General features: G+C 35.5%; 1 protein-coding gene across 2 annotated transcripts in view; it reads right to left on the bottom strand.

The window, feature by feature from the left end:
- Positions 1-16,981, bottom strand: part of SP4 (Sp4 transcription factor) — an 84,325-nt gene that overhangs the window by 19,668 nt on the left and 47,676 nt on the right. For both annotated transcript variants that reach the window (XM_047849871.1, XM_047849872.1), the window contains exons 4-5: positions 15,612-15,840; positions 7,545-7,744 (exon numbers count right to left, since the gene is read on the bottom strand). In XM_047849871.1, coding sequence (XP_047705827.1) covers positions 7,545-7,744; positions 15,612-15,840 — 429 coding nt within the window. The remainder of the gene's footprint in view (positions 1-7,544; positions 7,745-15,611; positions 15,841-16,981) is intronic.

Here is a 16,981-nt window from a genome sequence, read left to right as displayed (position 1 = left end):
AATACTTAGCTGGAAAACTCTGATTTTCAGCAAACTCCTGCATCCATACAATGAGAAGAGTATGCTATAAAAAAGAAACAGTAGAAAAGCACTCTTGGAAAAAAAAAATCAGAAGACATATCTGAATATAAACTTAAGAAATCTCACAGGAAATTAAAAGGTAAAAAGCCAAAAAAAGCTGTAAGATGTTAAAAAAAAAAAAATCAATGTAGGGGCATCCCACTTAGACAAAGTAAGACTGCAAAAAGAATAGAGAATAAAAAAGGGAAAATGAGAGAAAAGGTGGAAAGGGGATGAAGGTGAACCCTGAGTGGAAAAGTCCAACAGGTCTGCACAATAAATGAAAAACTATGCAAACATAGTTTTAATTATGCAATTAAAAAAACAAAGATTAAAAGAGGCTCTTACAGTTAAAAAAACAAGACAAAACAAAAGAATGGGGGCATGTCAAAAAGGATAGAGGCAGCAATCTAAAACAACTTCCAACTGGCCAAAGATGGAACAATGTGAGCCAGAAAATAATGACAATATTGGATTATAACCCACAAAATAAAATAAATACTCATGAGTCCATGCTGGATTACAAATAAACAAATAATTGGGGAAGAAGGTATAAATCTTCCTTGTATAAGAATCAAAACTAAAAACTGGAGAAGCAAAAAAGGGAAATAAAAAATGGCCTTTAACACAATAAAGTAATTGCTGCAGGCAAGAAACAATGAGGAATACTAAAAGGGAAACAGGATTTTCTTTACAGAGAAACAGGATAATTGCATAGCCTTGAAGAATACGACCTTCCCCCTGCCCTACCCCCTCTCGAGAAATATTTAGTCATTACAGTGGTTGTTTTACAGTACATCCAAAAATTCTTTGTCACTCTTCCCTCCAAGAGGTAGAGTTTACCTCACCGCCCCTTTAGTGTAGACCGGACTTAATAACTTGCTTCCAATAAACAGTGTATGGAAAGAAGAAACAACTTCACAGTGGAGCTACCTGGCACACAATATCTTAACCAATTCACCAACAATAAGATACACGGACATCGTGTACTTCCTGATGCAATGTGATGAAGAAGGGCAATGATACCTGTGATATTCTTCCCAACAACATTTCGTAACTTCACTCTAATCATGAGAAAATACCAGACAACACAAATTGAGGGATATTCTACAAAATACCTAACTTTCAAAAGTGTCAAGGTGAGCCAAAAAAAAAAAAAAAAAGTACATAAATAAAAAAAGAGTAAGGAAATTTCAGATTACAGGAGACTCAACAGCCATGACAAATAAATAGAATGTGGTGTTATGGATTGAATCCTGGAACAGAAAAGGTATCATTTGTGGAAAAGTCTGTAATTTAATTACTAGTATTATACCAATATCAACTTCTTAGTTTTCATAAATTACAGGAATATGGAAGAGGTTAGCATTAGAGGAAGCTGGGTGAAAGGGATGTAAGAACTCTCTATGCTATCTTCACAACTTCTTCTGTAAAACTATTTCAAGGTAAAAATTATAAGTAAATAAGAAAACAAGCTTTTAAAAGCTAACAAGGGAAATTAGGTCACCCACAAAAAAGGAAGAGAAGAATAACAATGGACTTCAAATTAATAAAACAAATGCAAGAAAATGATAGAGCAGTGCCACTAATGTTTTAAGTATCATTTTCAACCTACAATTCTGTTATATTAGCCAAGCCATCTATTAACTGGGAAAGCAATATAAAGACATTTTCAGACAGGGGTCCAGGATGGCTCAGTCGGTTGAGGATCTGAGTCTTGATTTTGGCTCAGATCATGATCTCTTGGTTGTAGGATCATGGCCCATGTTAGGCTCTGAGCTGAGCGTGCAACCTGTTTGAAATTCTCTTCCTCCCTATCCCTCCTCTGCTTGTGCACACATGCGAGGTCTCTCTCAAAAACTTTTTTTTTTTTTTTAATGAAGAAAAACATTTTCAGACAAATTTACTTCCTAGAGCTTTACTGTAGGAAGCATTTCAAAATGTTTTCTGGCAATCAAGTAAACTAAGAAAAATGAAGAGAGGAGATCTTGAGAACACTGGATCAAAACCAATACAGCAGGGAAGAAAAGTCTCAAGATTATAGTGTGCAGCAGCCTTACAGAAGAATCCGACTGATTAGAAAGCTGGAACCTCCAAGTGAAAGGATAAATTGGACAGAATTAATACTATTTTTGAAAAGGCTAAATAACAAAAGGAGGTGCTAAAGTTAGCCAATGCAAGGGTAAAAAAAGAAATTTAGGCACTTGAAGAAAAAAACAGGAAAAGATATATAATCAGACTCATCACATCACAGTCATAACATTATTATTTATTGGTTTTCTACTTTAAGAACTAAGCTACAAAAAAACGGAAACAGTGCTTATTTAAGAGAAAGTAAACATTTTAACATGAAGAAAAAGAGAAGAGAAATAGGTAAGAGAAGTTAAGAGGTGAATGCTAGTATCTCTAACACAGGGTAGTAAGGTCAAGAGACAGTGTCAGGCCGGCCCTCAGTTAAAAAAAACCTGAATGTCAAAAGATGATGTAAAGTGAGGTAATTTCTTAACTCTTAATGTAAGAAGTCAAGAGACAGTGCCTAATATTGACAGATCAATAACAACATAAGCATATTATTTAGATATACAACAACCATCAGAAGAAGAATAAAAATGTAAGAATAGTTAACAAGACTAAATACAGTCCTCTCGGGGTTAGAACAGGGGATGTGGCAAAGATTCCCCTTAAATGTTTGTAAATGATGTATCTGATGAGGGGGTTAACATCCAAAATATATAAGGAACTCCTACAACTCAACACCAAAAAAAAAAACCTTATTAATAAATGGGCAGAGAAACAGAAAAGACATTTTTCCAAAGAAGACATAGAGATGGACAACAGATAACATGAAAAGATGCTCAACATCACTAATTGTCAAGGAAATGCAAACCAAAACTCCAATGAGCTATCACCTCACAACTGTCAGAATGACTAATATCAAAAAGACAAAAAAATAATTGTTGATGAGAATGGAGGAAAAAGGGAACTGTTGGTGGGAATATAAATTGGTGTAAGCACTGTAAAAAATAATATGAAGGTTCCTTAACAAATTAAAATAGAAATACCATACAATTCAGTAATTGCACTTCTGGGAAGAAAAAGAACACTAATTTGAAAAGACATACACACTCCTATGCCAAGATCTGAAAGCAACCCAAGTGACCACTGATAAAGAGGATATGGTATATACTGACAATAGAATATTACTCAGCCATAAAATAAGAAAGAAATCCTGCCATTTATAAAAGATGGATGAAACTAGATGGTAGTATGCTAAGTGAAGTAAGTCTGATCAAAGACAAAATACCATATGATTTCACTTATGTGTGGAATCTAAAAAACGAAACAAATGAACAAGCAAAACAAAACAGAAACAGACTCATAAATCCAGACAGCAAACTGGCAGTTGCCCGAAGGGAATGAGATAGAGAGATGGGCTTAAATGAAGGGGATTAAAAGGTACAAACTTACAATTATAAAATAAAAAGTCATAGGGAGGTAAAGTAAAGCACAGAGAATATAGTCATAATCTTATACAGTGACAGATGGTAACCACTTACTATGGTAAGCATTTCATAATGTATACAAGTGTCAAATCACTATGTTGTACACCTGAAACTAATGTGTCAACTATCCTTCAAATAAAGATAATTTTAAAAATAATCCCCTTAACATTGTAACCTCTTTTACAATTTAACTTTTTTAAAATATTTTTTGAAGTAAGCTCTATGCCAGGCATGGGGCTTGAACTCATGACCCTGAGATCAAGAGTCAAGTGCTCTACCAACTGAGCCACCATGGTAACCCTATGACTTGATTTTTAAATACCATATACATGTGACATTTGGAAATTAAAAAGGGGTGCCTGGGTGGCTCACCCAGGTTAAGCGTCTGACTTCACCTCAGGTAATGATCTCACGGTTTGTGAGTTCAAGCCCTGCATCATGCTCTGTGCTGACAGCTCAGAGCCTGGAGCTTGCTTTGGATTCTGGGTCTCCCTCTCTCTCTGCCCCTCTCCCACTCATAAATAATAATAAATAAGCTTTAAAAAAAAATTCCCAAAAAAGCAAAAATAATTGGCACTATTTTCAGCAGTAAATAAAAATAACTCATATATTCATTTATAGTAAGGTACTGAATTTCTACTTAGTGTAGTGGTTGCCCCTTAAGAAAAAAATAGTTCAACAATTTTGTGCATGATGTACTGAAGATGTTCGAAACACTGAAAGTAAGCTTAAAATACATTCAATTCTGATTATTCAGGCTAGTAGGTTACAATGGTATTAATAGTTAAAAAAAAAAAAAAAAAAAGAATATATGCCTCCAAATCATTAATTTGGTTTTGAAGTATATGTGTATTAAAGTCCCTGAATAAATTTGTTTTGTATATCTGTATGAATGTGGATATGTGAGACAAGACTTTAGAGACTCATTATTTCTCAAATAAAATGATGAAATCACAATGTGAAGTTCCAAATTCAAAGAAAGCGGCAATTTTTCTTGGCTTCTCTAACTTGTCCCACTGCTAATCCACAGCGGAAACATTGCATCCTGTCATACTGACATAAATGGCAGAGCACTTTTTTAAAACAGACATCAACACTATTATGGGATTAATCACACCATATTTGCCAATATCAATGGTGAGGTGGCACTATTAAAAGTCCTAATGCAGGAGCACCTGGGTGGCTCAGCTGGTTAAGTGTCTGACTTTGGCTCAGGTCATGACCTCACTGTTTGTGGGTTTGAGCCCTACATTGAGCTCAGATTGTGTCTCCCCCTCTCTCTTGCCCCTCCCCTGCTCACATTCTGTCTGTCTCTCTCGCTCTCTCTCACAGAAATAAACATTAAAAAATGTTTTAAAAAATTAAAAAAAAAATCCTAATGCAATACCATATGGAAACCTTTTAAAACTTTTTTCAAACTATGCTAACTCAGGGACTCAGCCAGTATTACTAAGACTCTGCCTACTAATTTATGTACATATCAAACTAAGTAACTTTATCACTTAAATTTAACTATTTTTTCTTCTCTGACACTATTTTCTAATCCATACAATGGAGCTAATTTCTATCTCAGTGTTACTGTTAGAATCAAATGAGACAATTTATTTCAAACATGTGATGTATGGTAGCTGATCAATACATGCCAATTCTATTTCCTCTTTTGTCCCACATGTACCTTGGTACAAGTTAAAGGTTAGTCTAATTTGAAAATTTATCCAAATTACTAATTTATTCAACAATTAAATACTGAAACCCAGATGTATACAGGCATTCTAAGTAGAGAGGGTGGTTGTTCTATGCAAAACTTAGAAAAAGAAGATGAAACTTACACGAAAACTTTAAAACCATTAGAAGAAAATATTTTTAAAAACTTTATGATCTTGGGATAGGAGAGGATTTCATTAAAAGTAAAAAAAGGAGGGGTGCCTGGGTGGCTCAGTTGGTTAAGTGTCCGACTCTTGATTTCAGCTCAGGTCATGATCTATCTCCCGGTTCATGCGATTGAACCCCATGTCTACCTCTGCGCTGGCAGCACGGAGCCTGCTTGGGATTTGCTCTTTCCACCCCTCTTCCGCTTATGCGCATGCTCCTTCTCGCTCCCTCTCTCTCAAAATAAATAAACGTTTAAAAAAAATAAGAAAAGCAAAGGACAAAAGAAAAAACATATTTGACTAAAAAATGTAAAACTTCCATGTGACAAAAAATAGCAAGAAGTTCAAATACTAGCAATATAGGGGGAAATTACAACACATAAATCAGTAAGAAAAAGAAAAATAACCCAAAAGAAAAGTGAGCAAGGAAATAAATCAACAGAAAGTGAAATATAAATGATCAATCAACAAGAAAAGATGCTTAATCTCATGGATAACCGGGAAAACTGCTACTTAAAAAAATAAGGAAACCAGGGACACTTGGGTGCTTGGTCGGTTAAGGGTACGACATCGGCTCAGGTCACGATCTCACGGTTCGTGGGTTCAAGCCCCGCATCAGGCTCTGTGCTGACAGCTCAGAGCCTGGAGCCTGCTTTGGATTCTGTGTCTCCCTCTCTCTCTACCTCTCCCCTGCTCGTGCTCTGTCTCTCTCTCTCTCTGTCTCACTCAAAATTAAAAAAAATAAATAAATAAGGAAACCATTTTAGATATACAAAAATTTTCTTTTTTTTAAAGCAATAAGCATGTTTTTATTTATTTTTTAAAGTACGCTTCACAGCCAACATGGGGCTTGAACTCACAATCCTGAGATAAAGAGTCACATGCTCTACCAAGTAAGCCAGCCAGATGCCACAAACTGACAAAAATTTTCAAAAGTCAACACCAGTCAGTACTGGTGAACACACAGCAAAGTGGAAACTCTCAGTCACTGCTAGTGAAATAGAAATGGTTACCAGCCACTTTAGAGATTCTTTAGCACTTATTTAGCAAAACACATTAAATTCTCTGTGATCCAAAAATTCTATTTGGCACACATGTTCACTGTATGTTCACAGTAGCAAAGTTCATGATAGTAAAAAAAACTAATGATAATTTAAGCAGCACAAGGAATGGATAAATAGTATGGCAGTCATATAACAAAATACTACATAGCAAACATGTATACATACATTTGTATGTACACATATGAACTTGGATAGATCTCAAGACATAATGATAAATGAAATTATGATACTGTATCATTTATGTGAAATTTCACAACACACAAAACGGTATTTTACATACACATGCATGAATAATATATGTAAGAGTATTAAAACTGTACTAGAAACCTACATTTTAAATGCATGGGGGCTGTTGTCTTTGAGAGGACAAAGACGATGTCAACTTTGTAGGATTTGTTTTATTAAAAAATAACAAATATAACATCAACAGCTGTCAATTCTGAGAGGCGTATATTTGTTATATTATTCTTGATACTTTAGTCAATTTTCTAAATTGTAAAAAAACCAAAAACTAATAAAGGTCACCAGTAAGATCAGAATTCAACTCTCTTCACCTATGTAAATACTGACGAAAAATAATATATGTGAATTCAACATGCTAAGAATACAACAGGTTAAGTAAACGGAATATATTCCTTGTTATGTAATTACTCTAATAAACCTCACAAAAAGTGGAATAAAACGTATCCTGGAAATGAGGTAACGATTTTGATTTTTTTTTTTTTTTAACGTTTATTTTTGAGACAGAGAGAGACAGAGCATGTACGGGGGAGGGTCAGAGAGAGAGTGAGACACAGAATCCAAAGCAGGCTCCGGGCTCTGAGCTGTCAGCACAGAGCCCGACGTGGGGCTCAAACTTACAGACTGTGAGATCATGACCTGAGCTGAAGTCGGACGCTTAACCGACTGAGCCACTCAAGCGTCCCACGAATTTTGATCTTAAAGAACTTTCATAAAATCAGTGAAGTGAATTGTCTTTCATTTGCATATTTCCAATTTTCATCTAAGCATTAAAAACATACAAACCCTGCAATAAACCAACTAACCTGTATGGGTTCTTCTATGTCTCTGGAGTTCATCACTCCTTGTGAATCTTTTGCCACAAAACATCCAGTTGCATACAAAAGGTCTTTCTCCAGTATGCCAGCGAAGATGTGCTCGTAGGTGAGATGTTTTGCCATAAACTTTTCCACATCCTTCAATATGACAGATATGCTGTTTCTTTTTTCCTGGTTCATTACTGCCTCTAACAAAAACAAAAACCAAACATTAATTATACTCTTAGACACCAAGCTTATAATTACAGAAAAACAAAAGGGAATCAACGTTCTTAAATGATACACTTCTGAATGGGTTTTTAAAATCATGCCACAACTGTAGTTAAAAATCAGAAAAATTCTAATCAAAAAAGGGTTATGTATGAAACTCAAAACTGTTATGAAAACATGTTAACCTCAGAGAGTTCGTGTTCTACCACGGACTTCATGTTCCTTCCCTAACAGCCTCTTCCCTTTGGAAAAAAATCTCTAAGCTTTTCAAGACACTTGAAAATTCTTCTCAAATACCAAAAAAATGGTAATCTCCATTTAAAAGTGTACGGTTCAGAGTTTAACTCCCAGTAGGAAAGAAAGCATGAAGAGCTCCATTGGCCTAGTCCCTAGTGAAACCAGTGAAAAGTATGAAAACAAAACAAATAATATGTACAGTTCCTGGAAATGGCTCTATGAACATATAGCAAATAAATAAATACTCAAGAAAATTAAGAGTTGGTAAGAAGAGTGAGAGCCTGTGCTATTTGAACCAAGACCCAACCCTCTCTCCCGATTTCCTATCACTTCCCTTGACACATAAACACTGCAGATTGGCGCAGCCAAGAACAGGGTTCCCTTTTCACACCTCCTAGTTTGAGCTTATCTCCCTAGGAAGGGGCAAGAGGTCAGCATTTCTTATTCCACCCCCAGTTACCTGCTGCTGAGGCTGTTTCAGGCAAGTGTGACTGACAGGTAGGGAACTCTCTTCTACCCAAACCCAACTCCTGAGACCTTGGCTCTACCTTGGACAGGGCACAGTGAAAACACTGCAGTCCAGTCACCTTTGACTCAGCTCCTTTGTAGTGCATACATCAGAACTTCCAAGCCAGCAGAGGCAAGTCAAGAAAGCCTGAGGCCATTGCTGCTGCCCTGCCACCAAGCATTTAGCTCTCAGAGCAGGGATGCCACTCAGAAAGAAATGTGCCACTATCCCAACCCTATGTTCAGGAGCCATGACAAAGAGATGTTGGCTAGAGACAGCACAGCATATAACAGAATTCCAAATCTCTTCCCAAGGAACTGAATTCATTTGCAAACAAAGTGTGGAAAAACTTCAGCCTATGGGTGCTCTTAAAATCAGTGGAGGCGGTTGCAAAATGAAGTTGGGAGAGGACTAATAGATACAATGGAGAAATAGGCAAAACTATGCTCACTAGGCTGACTGAAAGAAGGGACGGGACGGATGAGGCAGCTGGGAGTAGCCCTACAGAGTCATAAATCTCAAAGCACAGGCCTGTTGATCTAGTCCTTTAAAAAAAAAAATTTGATTGGATCACTTTGTAGAGCAATATACATTTCAGGGCTTTGAAAACAATAGAGCAATCAGTGGACAATTAGTGGAGGTTAACAACTGGGTGTGGTTAGGGACAGGACATTAAAGATCTCTGCCCAAACCACTGTCCTCCAGGGTCACTGTAAGCATACCCAATTTTGCATCCACTGAGGAGCAACATACTTCATGGCGACAGTGAGCAACATGCTTCATGGCGAGTTAAGGGAAGTTCACCAAAATAATCCAGCCAGTCACTAAATAAGCAAGCAAACAACAATAAACCAGGGGTGGGGGGATGGGGGTGGGCAGTACTAAGAGTTGCTACAATGTATTATCTAAACCATCCAGCTTCCAACAAAAAATCTAAGACATGCCAAAAATAAAACAGAGGAATATGACCCTTCACTAAAAAAAAAAAAAAAAAAAAAAAAAAAAAAAGCAGGCAAGTGAAACTGGGAGAGCAGATTTAACAAGACTTCAAAGTAGCCATTTATAAATATGTTTAAAGAACTAAAGGACACCATGATTAAAGAAGCAAGAAGATATAATGACAATGTCACATCAAATAGAGAATATCAATGAAGAGTTACAAATGGTTAAAAAAACTACCAAGAGGAAACTGTGGAAATGAGAAGTACAACTGAAATGAAAAATTCACTAGAGGGACTCAAAAAAGGGAAGGAATAGTAAAATTAAAGATAGATCAATAAAGACGATGTAACTTAAAAAGAGACAAGAAAAAGAACAAAGGAAAATGAACAGAGTGTCTGAGAAATGTGGGACATCCAAGTATCGGTGAGGGAAGGAACGGGGAGGACAGGGGAGAGGAGGAGGAGGAGGGAGAGAAGGAGAGAGAGAAAAAGTGCCAAAGAAAAAATATTCAAAGAAATAATGACTGCAAACTTAATTAATTTACTCAAAAACATGAATCTACACATGCAATAAGCTCAACAAACTCCAAGCAGGCTAACTGCACAGATCCACAAGTAGACATCTTACGTACTAAAAAATCCTGAAACCCAAAGACAGGACAAAATCCCGAAAGCGGCAAGGGAAAAATAACTCCTCACTTACAAGGGAACTGCAGTAAGAATAAGAACTTGCTTCTCAGCAGAACAATGGAGCTTAGAAGGCAGGGTGAAAACATATTCAAAGCATTCAAAGAAAACAACTCAAACAAGACTCTATCTAGCAAAACTACCTTTCAGAAATGAAACAAAGATATTCCTGGGTACCCAAACACAGAGAATTTGTTTTGAGCAGACCTGCTTTGCAAGAAATAGTAAAGGAAGATCTTCAGGTTGAATCAACTGGATGCAGAAAGTAATTACACAATTAAGATGCACACAAACAAGCAAGAGATCACCAGCAAAGGTAATTATGTAATTACAAAGGACAGTGTAAGTGCGTATTGCTTGTCTTACCTGATTTGAAAAGTAATTTTAAAAACACTACGTGTAAAATGTATTGTTAAAGGCCATAACATTACAGAAATGTAATATATTTAATATATTTGCCATTAACAGCACAAAGCAGGGAGGTGGGAGCAAAACTCGACTGGGCTAAGAAAATGATGCCAGAAAGGAACTCAAATATCCAGAACAAACAGAGAACTACTGATAAAGTTAACATAGCAAAAGTTATATATGCTTGCTCATCTTCTCTCAATTTCTTTACGAGACATTATATAAAATAATAATTATAATAACGTATTATTGGGTTTGTAACACAGGTGGATAATATATATAATAACATCACAAAAAGAAGTAAGCTATAAAGAGAGAACATTTCTATAATTCACTGGGATTAAGTTACTATAAATCTTAAACTGATAATGATCAATATGTATATGATAAGGCCCAGAGCAAGTACTATGGAAATAACTCAAAATAATATAAGTGAAAAAATTATTAACAAAATTAAAGTGCTATAGGGATGGCTGTGTGGCTAAGTTGGTTAAGCATCTGACTTCGGCTCAGGTCATGATCTCCCAATTTGGGAGTCTGAACAGCTCAGAGCCTGGAGCCTGCTTTGGATTCTGTGTCTCCCTCTCTCTCTGCCCCTTCCCCACACATGCTCTGTCTCTTTGTCAAAAATAATTAAACAATAAAAAAAAATTTTTTTAATAAGTAAAAAAATAAAGTGCTATATTATATTCGCTTAATGAAAAAGAGAGTAACAAAGGAGGAAAAAAGACATGGCACACACAAAAAACAAGCAAACTGAAAGACAAATTCAACCATATTAATAACATCAAATGCAAATGGATTACACAATCCATTCAAAAGACAGATTTTGTCACAGTGAATTGAAGAAAAAACAAAAAAACACTAAGACCCAAACTACATGCTGTCTACAGGTGACATAGGTCACAAAGACTGAAAGATACAGGGAGATTAAAGTAAAAAAGATGGAAAAAGATATGCAAACAACCACCACAAGAAAGCTGGAGTGGCTGTACTAATAATACCAGACAAAATAAACTTTAAAAACAAATGTTACTGAAGACAAAGGGGGAAATTTTATAGGGCTAAATGGGTCAATCCATCAGGAACATATAACAATTATAAACATACGTGCACTTAGAGTAACAAGAGAACACCTAAACAGATGAAGTAAACTGACAGAAATGAAGGGAGAAAGAGACAATTCAACAGTAACAGTTGGAGATGTCAATACTCTATTTGCAATGATATTTTCATAAAACAATTAAGCAGAAGAGCAACAAGGAAAGAGCACACTTGATAAACTTGACCTAACAAATATCCATAAAACACTCCACTAAACAGCAGCAAAATACACATTCTTCTCAAGTGAACATGTAATGTTCTCCAAGATAAATCATATGGCTTGGCCATGAAACAAACCTCAACAGAAGACAGAAGTAATGCAAAATATGTTTTCTGACCACAATGACATAAAACTAGAAATTATAGCAGGAAATTGGAAAATTCACAAATACCTAGAAATTAAATAATACACTCCTAAACAACCAATGGGTCAAAGAAGAAATCGAAAGGGAAAGCAGGAAAAAGCCCGAGATGAATGAAGATACAACATAACCAAATTTAAGGGATACATGTAAAGCAATGCTTAGAGAGAATTTTTTAATTTTAGAATTTATTTATTGGACAGAAAGAGAGTACACACATGTGCACAATCTCACGTGAGCAGGGGAGGGGTGGAGAAAGAGGGAGAGAGAGAATCCCAAGCAGGCTCCACCCTCTGAGTACAGAGCCCAACTCTGGGCTTGATCTCCTTAACTCCAAGATCTTGACCTGAGCCAAAATCCAGAGTCAGACACTTAACTGACCTGAGCCACATAGGCACCCCAGAGAGAAATTTTTAGCTGTAAATGCCGACATCAAAAAATATCTTAAATCAATAACCTAACCTTCCATCTTAAGACAACGGAAAAAGCAAATTAAATCTAAAATAAAGCAAACAGAACGAAGGAAATAATAAAAAATAGAGCAGGAACTAATGAAATAAAGAATACGAAAACAACAGGGAAAAAAAATCAATGACACCAAAAGCTGATGTGACTTGACTTTTGAAAAGGTCAACAAAATTGAACAAGCCTTAAGGTAGACTGACCAAGAAAAAAAGAGAAGACTCAAATTACTAGAATCTGAAGCGAAAGAGGACATCATTACCAACCTTACAGAAATAAAAAGGATTATACAAGAATACCAAGAACAGCTGTATGCCAATTACTTAAATAACTTAGATGAGATGGACAAATTCCCAAAAAGACATTAAGTACCAAAAAGTGATTCAAGAACAATCAATCAGAAAAACCCTTAAAAGTAAACAGATAAATTAGATGAATTAGTAGTCAAAAAATACCCATAAGAAAAATACCCACAAGCCTAGGACTTAGTTTCACTGATAAATTCTACAAAACAGATAAAGAATTATTCTTCACAAACAGTTCTTCACAAACTTTTTAAAAAATAAACTGGAGGAAACACTTCCCAAATCATTCTATGAGCCCAATATTATCCTTTCCAAAAGCAGACAAAGACATTACAAAAAACTACAGACCAATATCTCTCATGAACACAGATGCAGAACTTAACAAAATACTAGCAAACTAAATATAACTGTGCGTGTGTGTGTGTGTGTGTGTGTGTGTGTATAAAATTACATACCATGACTAAGTTGGGTTTATTCCACAAATGCAAAAGTACTTTAACATCTGACAATCAATTAATACCAATAGAAAAAATATAGAAACTACATGATCATCTCAACAGATACACAAAAGCATCTGAAAAATCCAACGTCCTTTCATGACAAAAACAAAATGAAGTAGGGATAGAAGGGAGCTTGCTTAATTAAAGGCATATAGGAGAAAGCTCAGAGCTAGCAACATACTTAATGGTGTAACACTTAAGATCAGGAACAAAACAAAGATGTCCACTTTTGCTACTTCTATTCAACATTATACTGTAGATTCTGGATGGAACAATTAGGTTAGAAAAAGAAATAAAAGTCATCAAGACTGGAAAGAATGAAGGAAAACTATCTCTTTTTGCAGATTACATGATCTTACATATAGAAAAACCCTAATGAATCCACTAAAAAAAAAAACTATTAGAACTAATAAAAAGAGTTCAGTAAGGTTACAGATACAAGATTAATACACAAAAATTAATTGTGTTTGTATACACTTGCAATGAACAATAAAGAAAAAGATCCATTTATAATAGCATCAAAAAGAACAAAATACTTAGGAATAAATTTAACAAAGAAGTACAAAACTTATACTCTGAAAACTACAAAACAGTGTCAAAAGAAATCAGAGAAGATCTCAAACAAACTGACAAGCTGACTGATTCTAAAATTCACGTGGAATTGCAAGTGTCTCTGTACAATCAAAACAATACTGAAAAAGAATAACAAAGAGAACACATAGTGCCTGATTTCAAAAGTTCAGAGAAGGACAAAGTAATCAAGACTGTGTGGTAGAGGCATAAAGACATATAGTTCATTGGAATAAAACCAACAGTCTAGAAATAAACCTATTTGGCTTATATGGCCAACTGATTTTTGACAAGGGTGACAAGACCATTCAATGAATGGGGAGGGGAGAGTCTTCAACAAATGGTGTTGGATGGATCCTTACCTCACACCATACACAAAAACTAACCCCAAAACCGATCAAAGACCTAAATGTAAGAGCAAAAACTATAAAACACTCACAAGAAAATGAGGAATCTCTGTGACCTCAGATGTGACAATGGATTCTTAGACAGGACACCAAAAGCAGAAGCAACCACACACAAGGCTGAATTTCATCAAAATTAAAAACTTAGGTGTTTCAAAGGACACTATCAAGAAAGTGAAAAGACAACTCTCAGACTGGGAAAAAAATATTTGCAAATCATGTATCTGATAAGGGACTCGTATCTAGAATACATAAAGCTATTACAATTTAACTTAAAAAATCTAATTTAAAATAGGCAAAAGATCTTAATAGACATTTCTCCAAATAAGACACACAAATGGCCAATAAACACATGAAAACACACCTGACTAATGAAGTCATCAGGAAAATGCAAATTAAAACCATACTGAAATACCATTTCACACACACAAGGAAATCTATAATCAAAAAGCCAAATTATAACAAGTGTTGGCAACGAACTAGAACCCTCATACACTGCTGGTGGGCACATAAAATGGCACAGTTACTTTGGAAAATAGTCTGGCAGTTCCTCAAGTGGCTAGACTTAGAGTTACTACATGGAGCATTAATTCCACTCCTTGTCCACTCCTTGTCCATTTCAAGAGAACTAAAAACCTATGCCACACAAAAATTTGTATAAAAGTGTTTATAGCAGCATAGGAGCCAACTGGTGGAAAAATTCCAAGTGTCCACCAAAAGATAAATGGGTAAGTAAAATACTGTGCATCCATACAATGAAACGTTCATTTGTTCATTAAAAAGAATGAGGTACTAATATGTGCTAGAATAGATAAACCTTGAAAACATTATGCTACGTAAATGAAACCAATCAAAAGATCACATATTGTATGATTCCATTTATATGCATGTCCAGAATTGCAGAAAGACAGAAATTTGTTCAATGGCTGCCTTGAGTTGGGAAGAAAGGGGGCCGAGGGGGTTGAGGGCTAAAGAAGTCAGGGTTTCTTTTGCAGGGTATCAAAATGTCCTAAAATTGTGATGATGGATGCACAACTTTGTGAATATACTAAAAACCAATGAAATGTACACTTTGAGTGAAACTGTACAGTATATGAATTTTATATCCATAAAATTAAAATTTTTGCATAACAAATGAAACAAGAAAGCCACTAAAAAAAAGTAGAAGGCAGAAAGTGGAGGACCGCTAAAACTCCATTCCTAAACTAGCTCAATTTAATCCCTGTATAACAATATTGTATCTCAACTTCTGGGCTACAGAGCCAGTGACATTCTAGTGATCCAAGGACCCGGCCAATGGCTTGGTTTACCTATTTTATGCCTTCCAGAGAGATAAAGTTGGTAACAGAGCATTTACCTTCCTTCTCCTTCCCTACAATTAGGACAGGAACAGGCAACTCTTCGAAGCCTCTTGCCAGGCTGCACCTCTTGATCAGAAGCTTGCTGGCCTTGCTGCAAATGCACTTGTGTGAGTTGGTCAGGACTAACAGCACCTATCGTTGCGTTAGCAATTCCTCCAACTGCTACAGTTACAGGAGCTATCGTGGCTTGCTGGACCTTTACTCCATCTTGTCCTTGCTGCTGACCTAAAAATTGGGGGTGAGGGGGAAAGAGTATTATAATGTTTTCTATTTCTAAAGAAAGGATAAAAAAAAATTCCATGTGGACATTTAAAAACTACCATATTTGTTTTAATAGTTAATCTGTGTAAAATACAACAGCAAAGGGGTTAATGATTTGTATTATGCAAACCCTCCTAAAATACAATATTCTTATTAAGTAGTTCAGGCTGCCTCTCTGGTTGGTGGGACTACACATAAATCATTTAACCCTCTCATGGCTTTAATTTCCTCATCTGTAAAAATGAAGACAACAATACTTGCCACCTACCTACCTCACCAAAGTGCTGTGAGGATTCATGAGACATTATTTGAAAAGCACTCTGAGATCCTCAGATGAAGGATGCTGTATCCATTTCCACAGTAAACAACGTATCTCATTCACTCCAAGAAAATACAGGAGTAAAAAGTAACTAAACGAATGATTAAGTTTTATAGATATTTCTCATTCCGAGATACTTTAGGTTAAGCAAACATTTCTTTACTAAGGAAATCTTTTTTTATTATACACACTGAGTTACGTAGTTTTTTAAAGTGTAAAAACCACCCATGATTATTACAGACTATCACTATAATCATAAAATAGACATTTAGGACATTACTACTTTATTCACTCATGTAGCTCAGACTTCACCTCTCAGGTTAGTACATATACCAACTTGACTTCTTCACTTAGGGAAAACTATGATAAATAATACATAATATGACACAAAAATATCTCCTGTGAAATGCACAGGAGTATGCTTTATAATCATCCTTTCTCTCAACACAGTTCTTTCTCCACATCAGTTTTGGAAGGGCAGCTAAGAAACACCTATTTATAAAGGAATGTTCCCACCTGTGAGAGTTGATGTAAGAATTAAACAAGTTAATTTTTATAAACTCCTTACCACAGGGCCTGCCACAGAGTTCATTATTGGTTATTTGTTATTATTTGTTAGCTATTATTACTGCTACGAGTGTCCATTGAGTTGGGTGGCAACACCAGAATAAAATATGGTAGCAGAAATAAACACAAGAGAATTGGGTATAAAATAAAGGGTTTATTTCAAAGCTGCATATGTAGTACTTTAAACATTCAGAGCTATCAAGAAAAGATAATAAAAAT

The sequence above is a fragment of the Prionailurus viverrinus genome, chromosome A2 (genome assembly GCF_022837055.1).
Source record: "Prionailurus viverrinus isolate Anna chromosome A2, UM_Priviv_1.0, whole genome shotgun sequence".
Lineage (NCBI taxonomy): Eukaryota > Metazoa > Chordata > Mammalia > Carnivora > Felidae > Prionailurus > Prionailurus viverrinus.
This window is presented reverse-complemented; position numbering and strand designations above follow the sequence as displayed.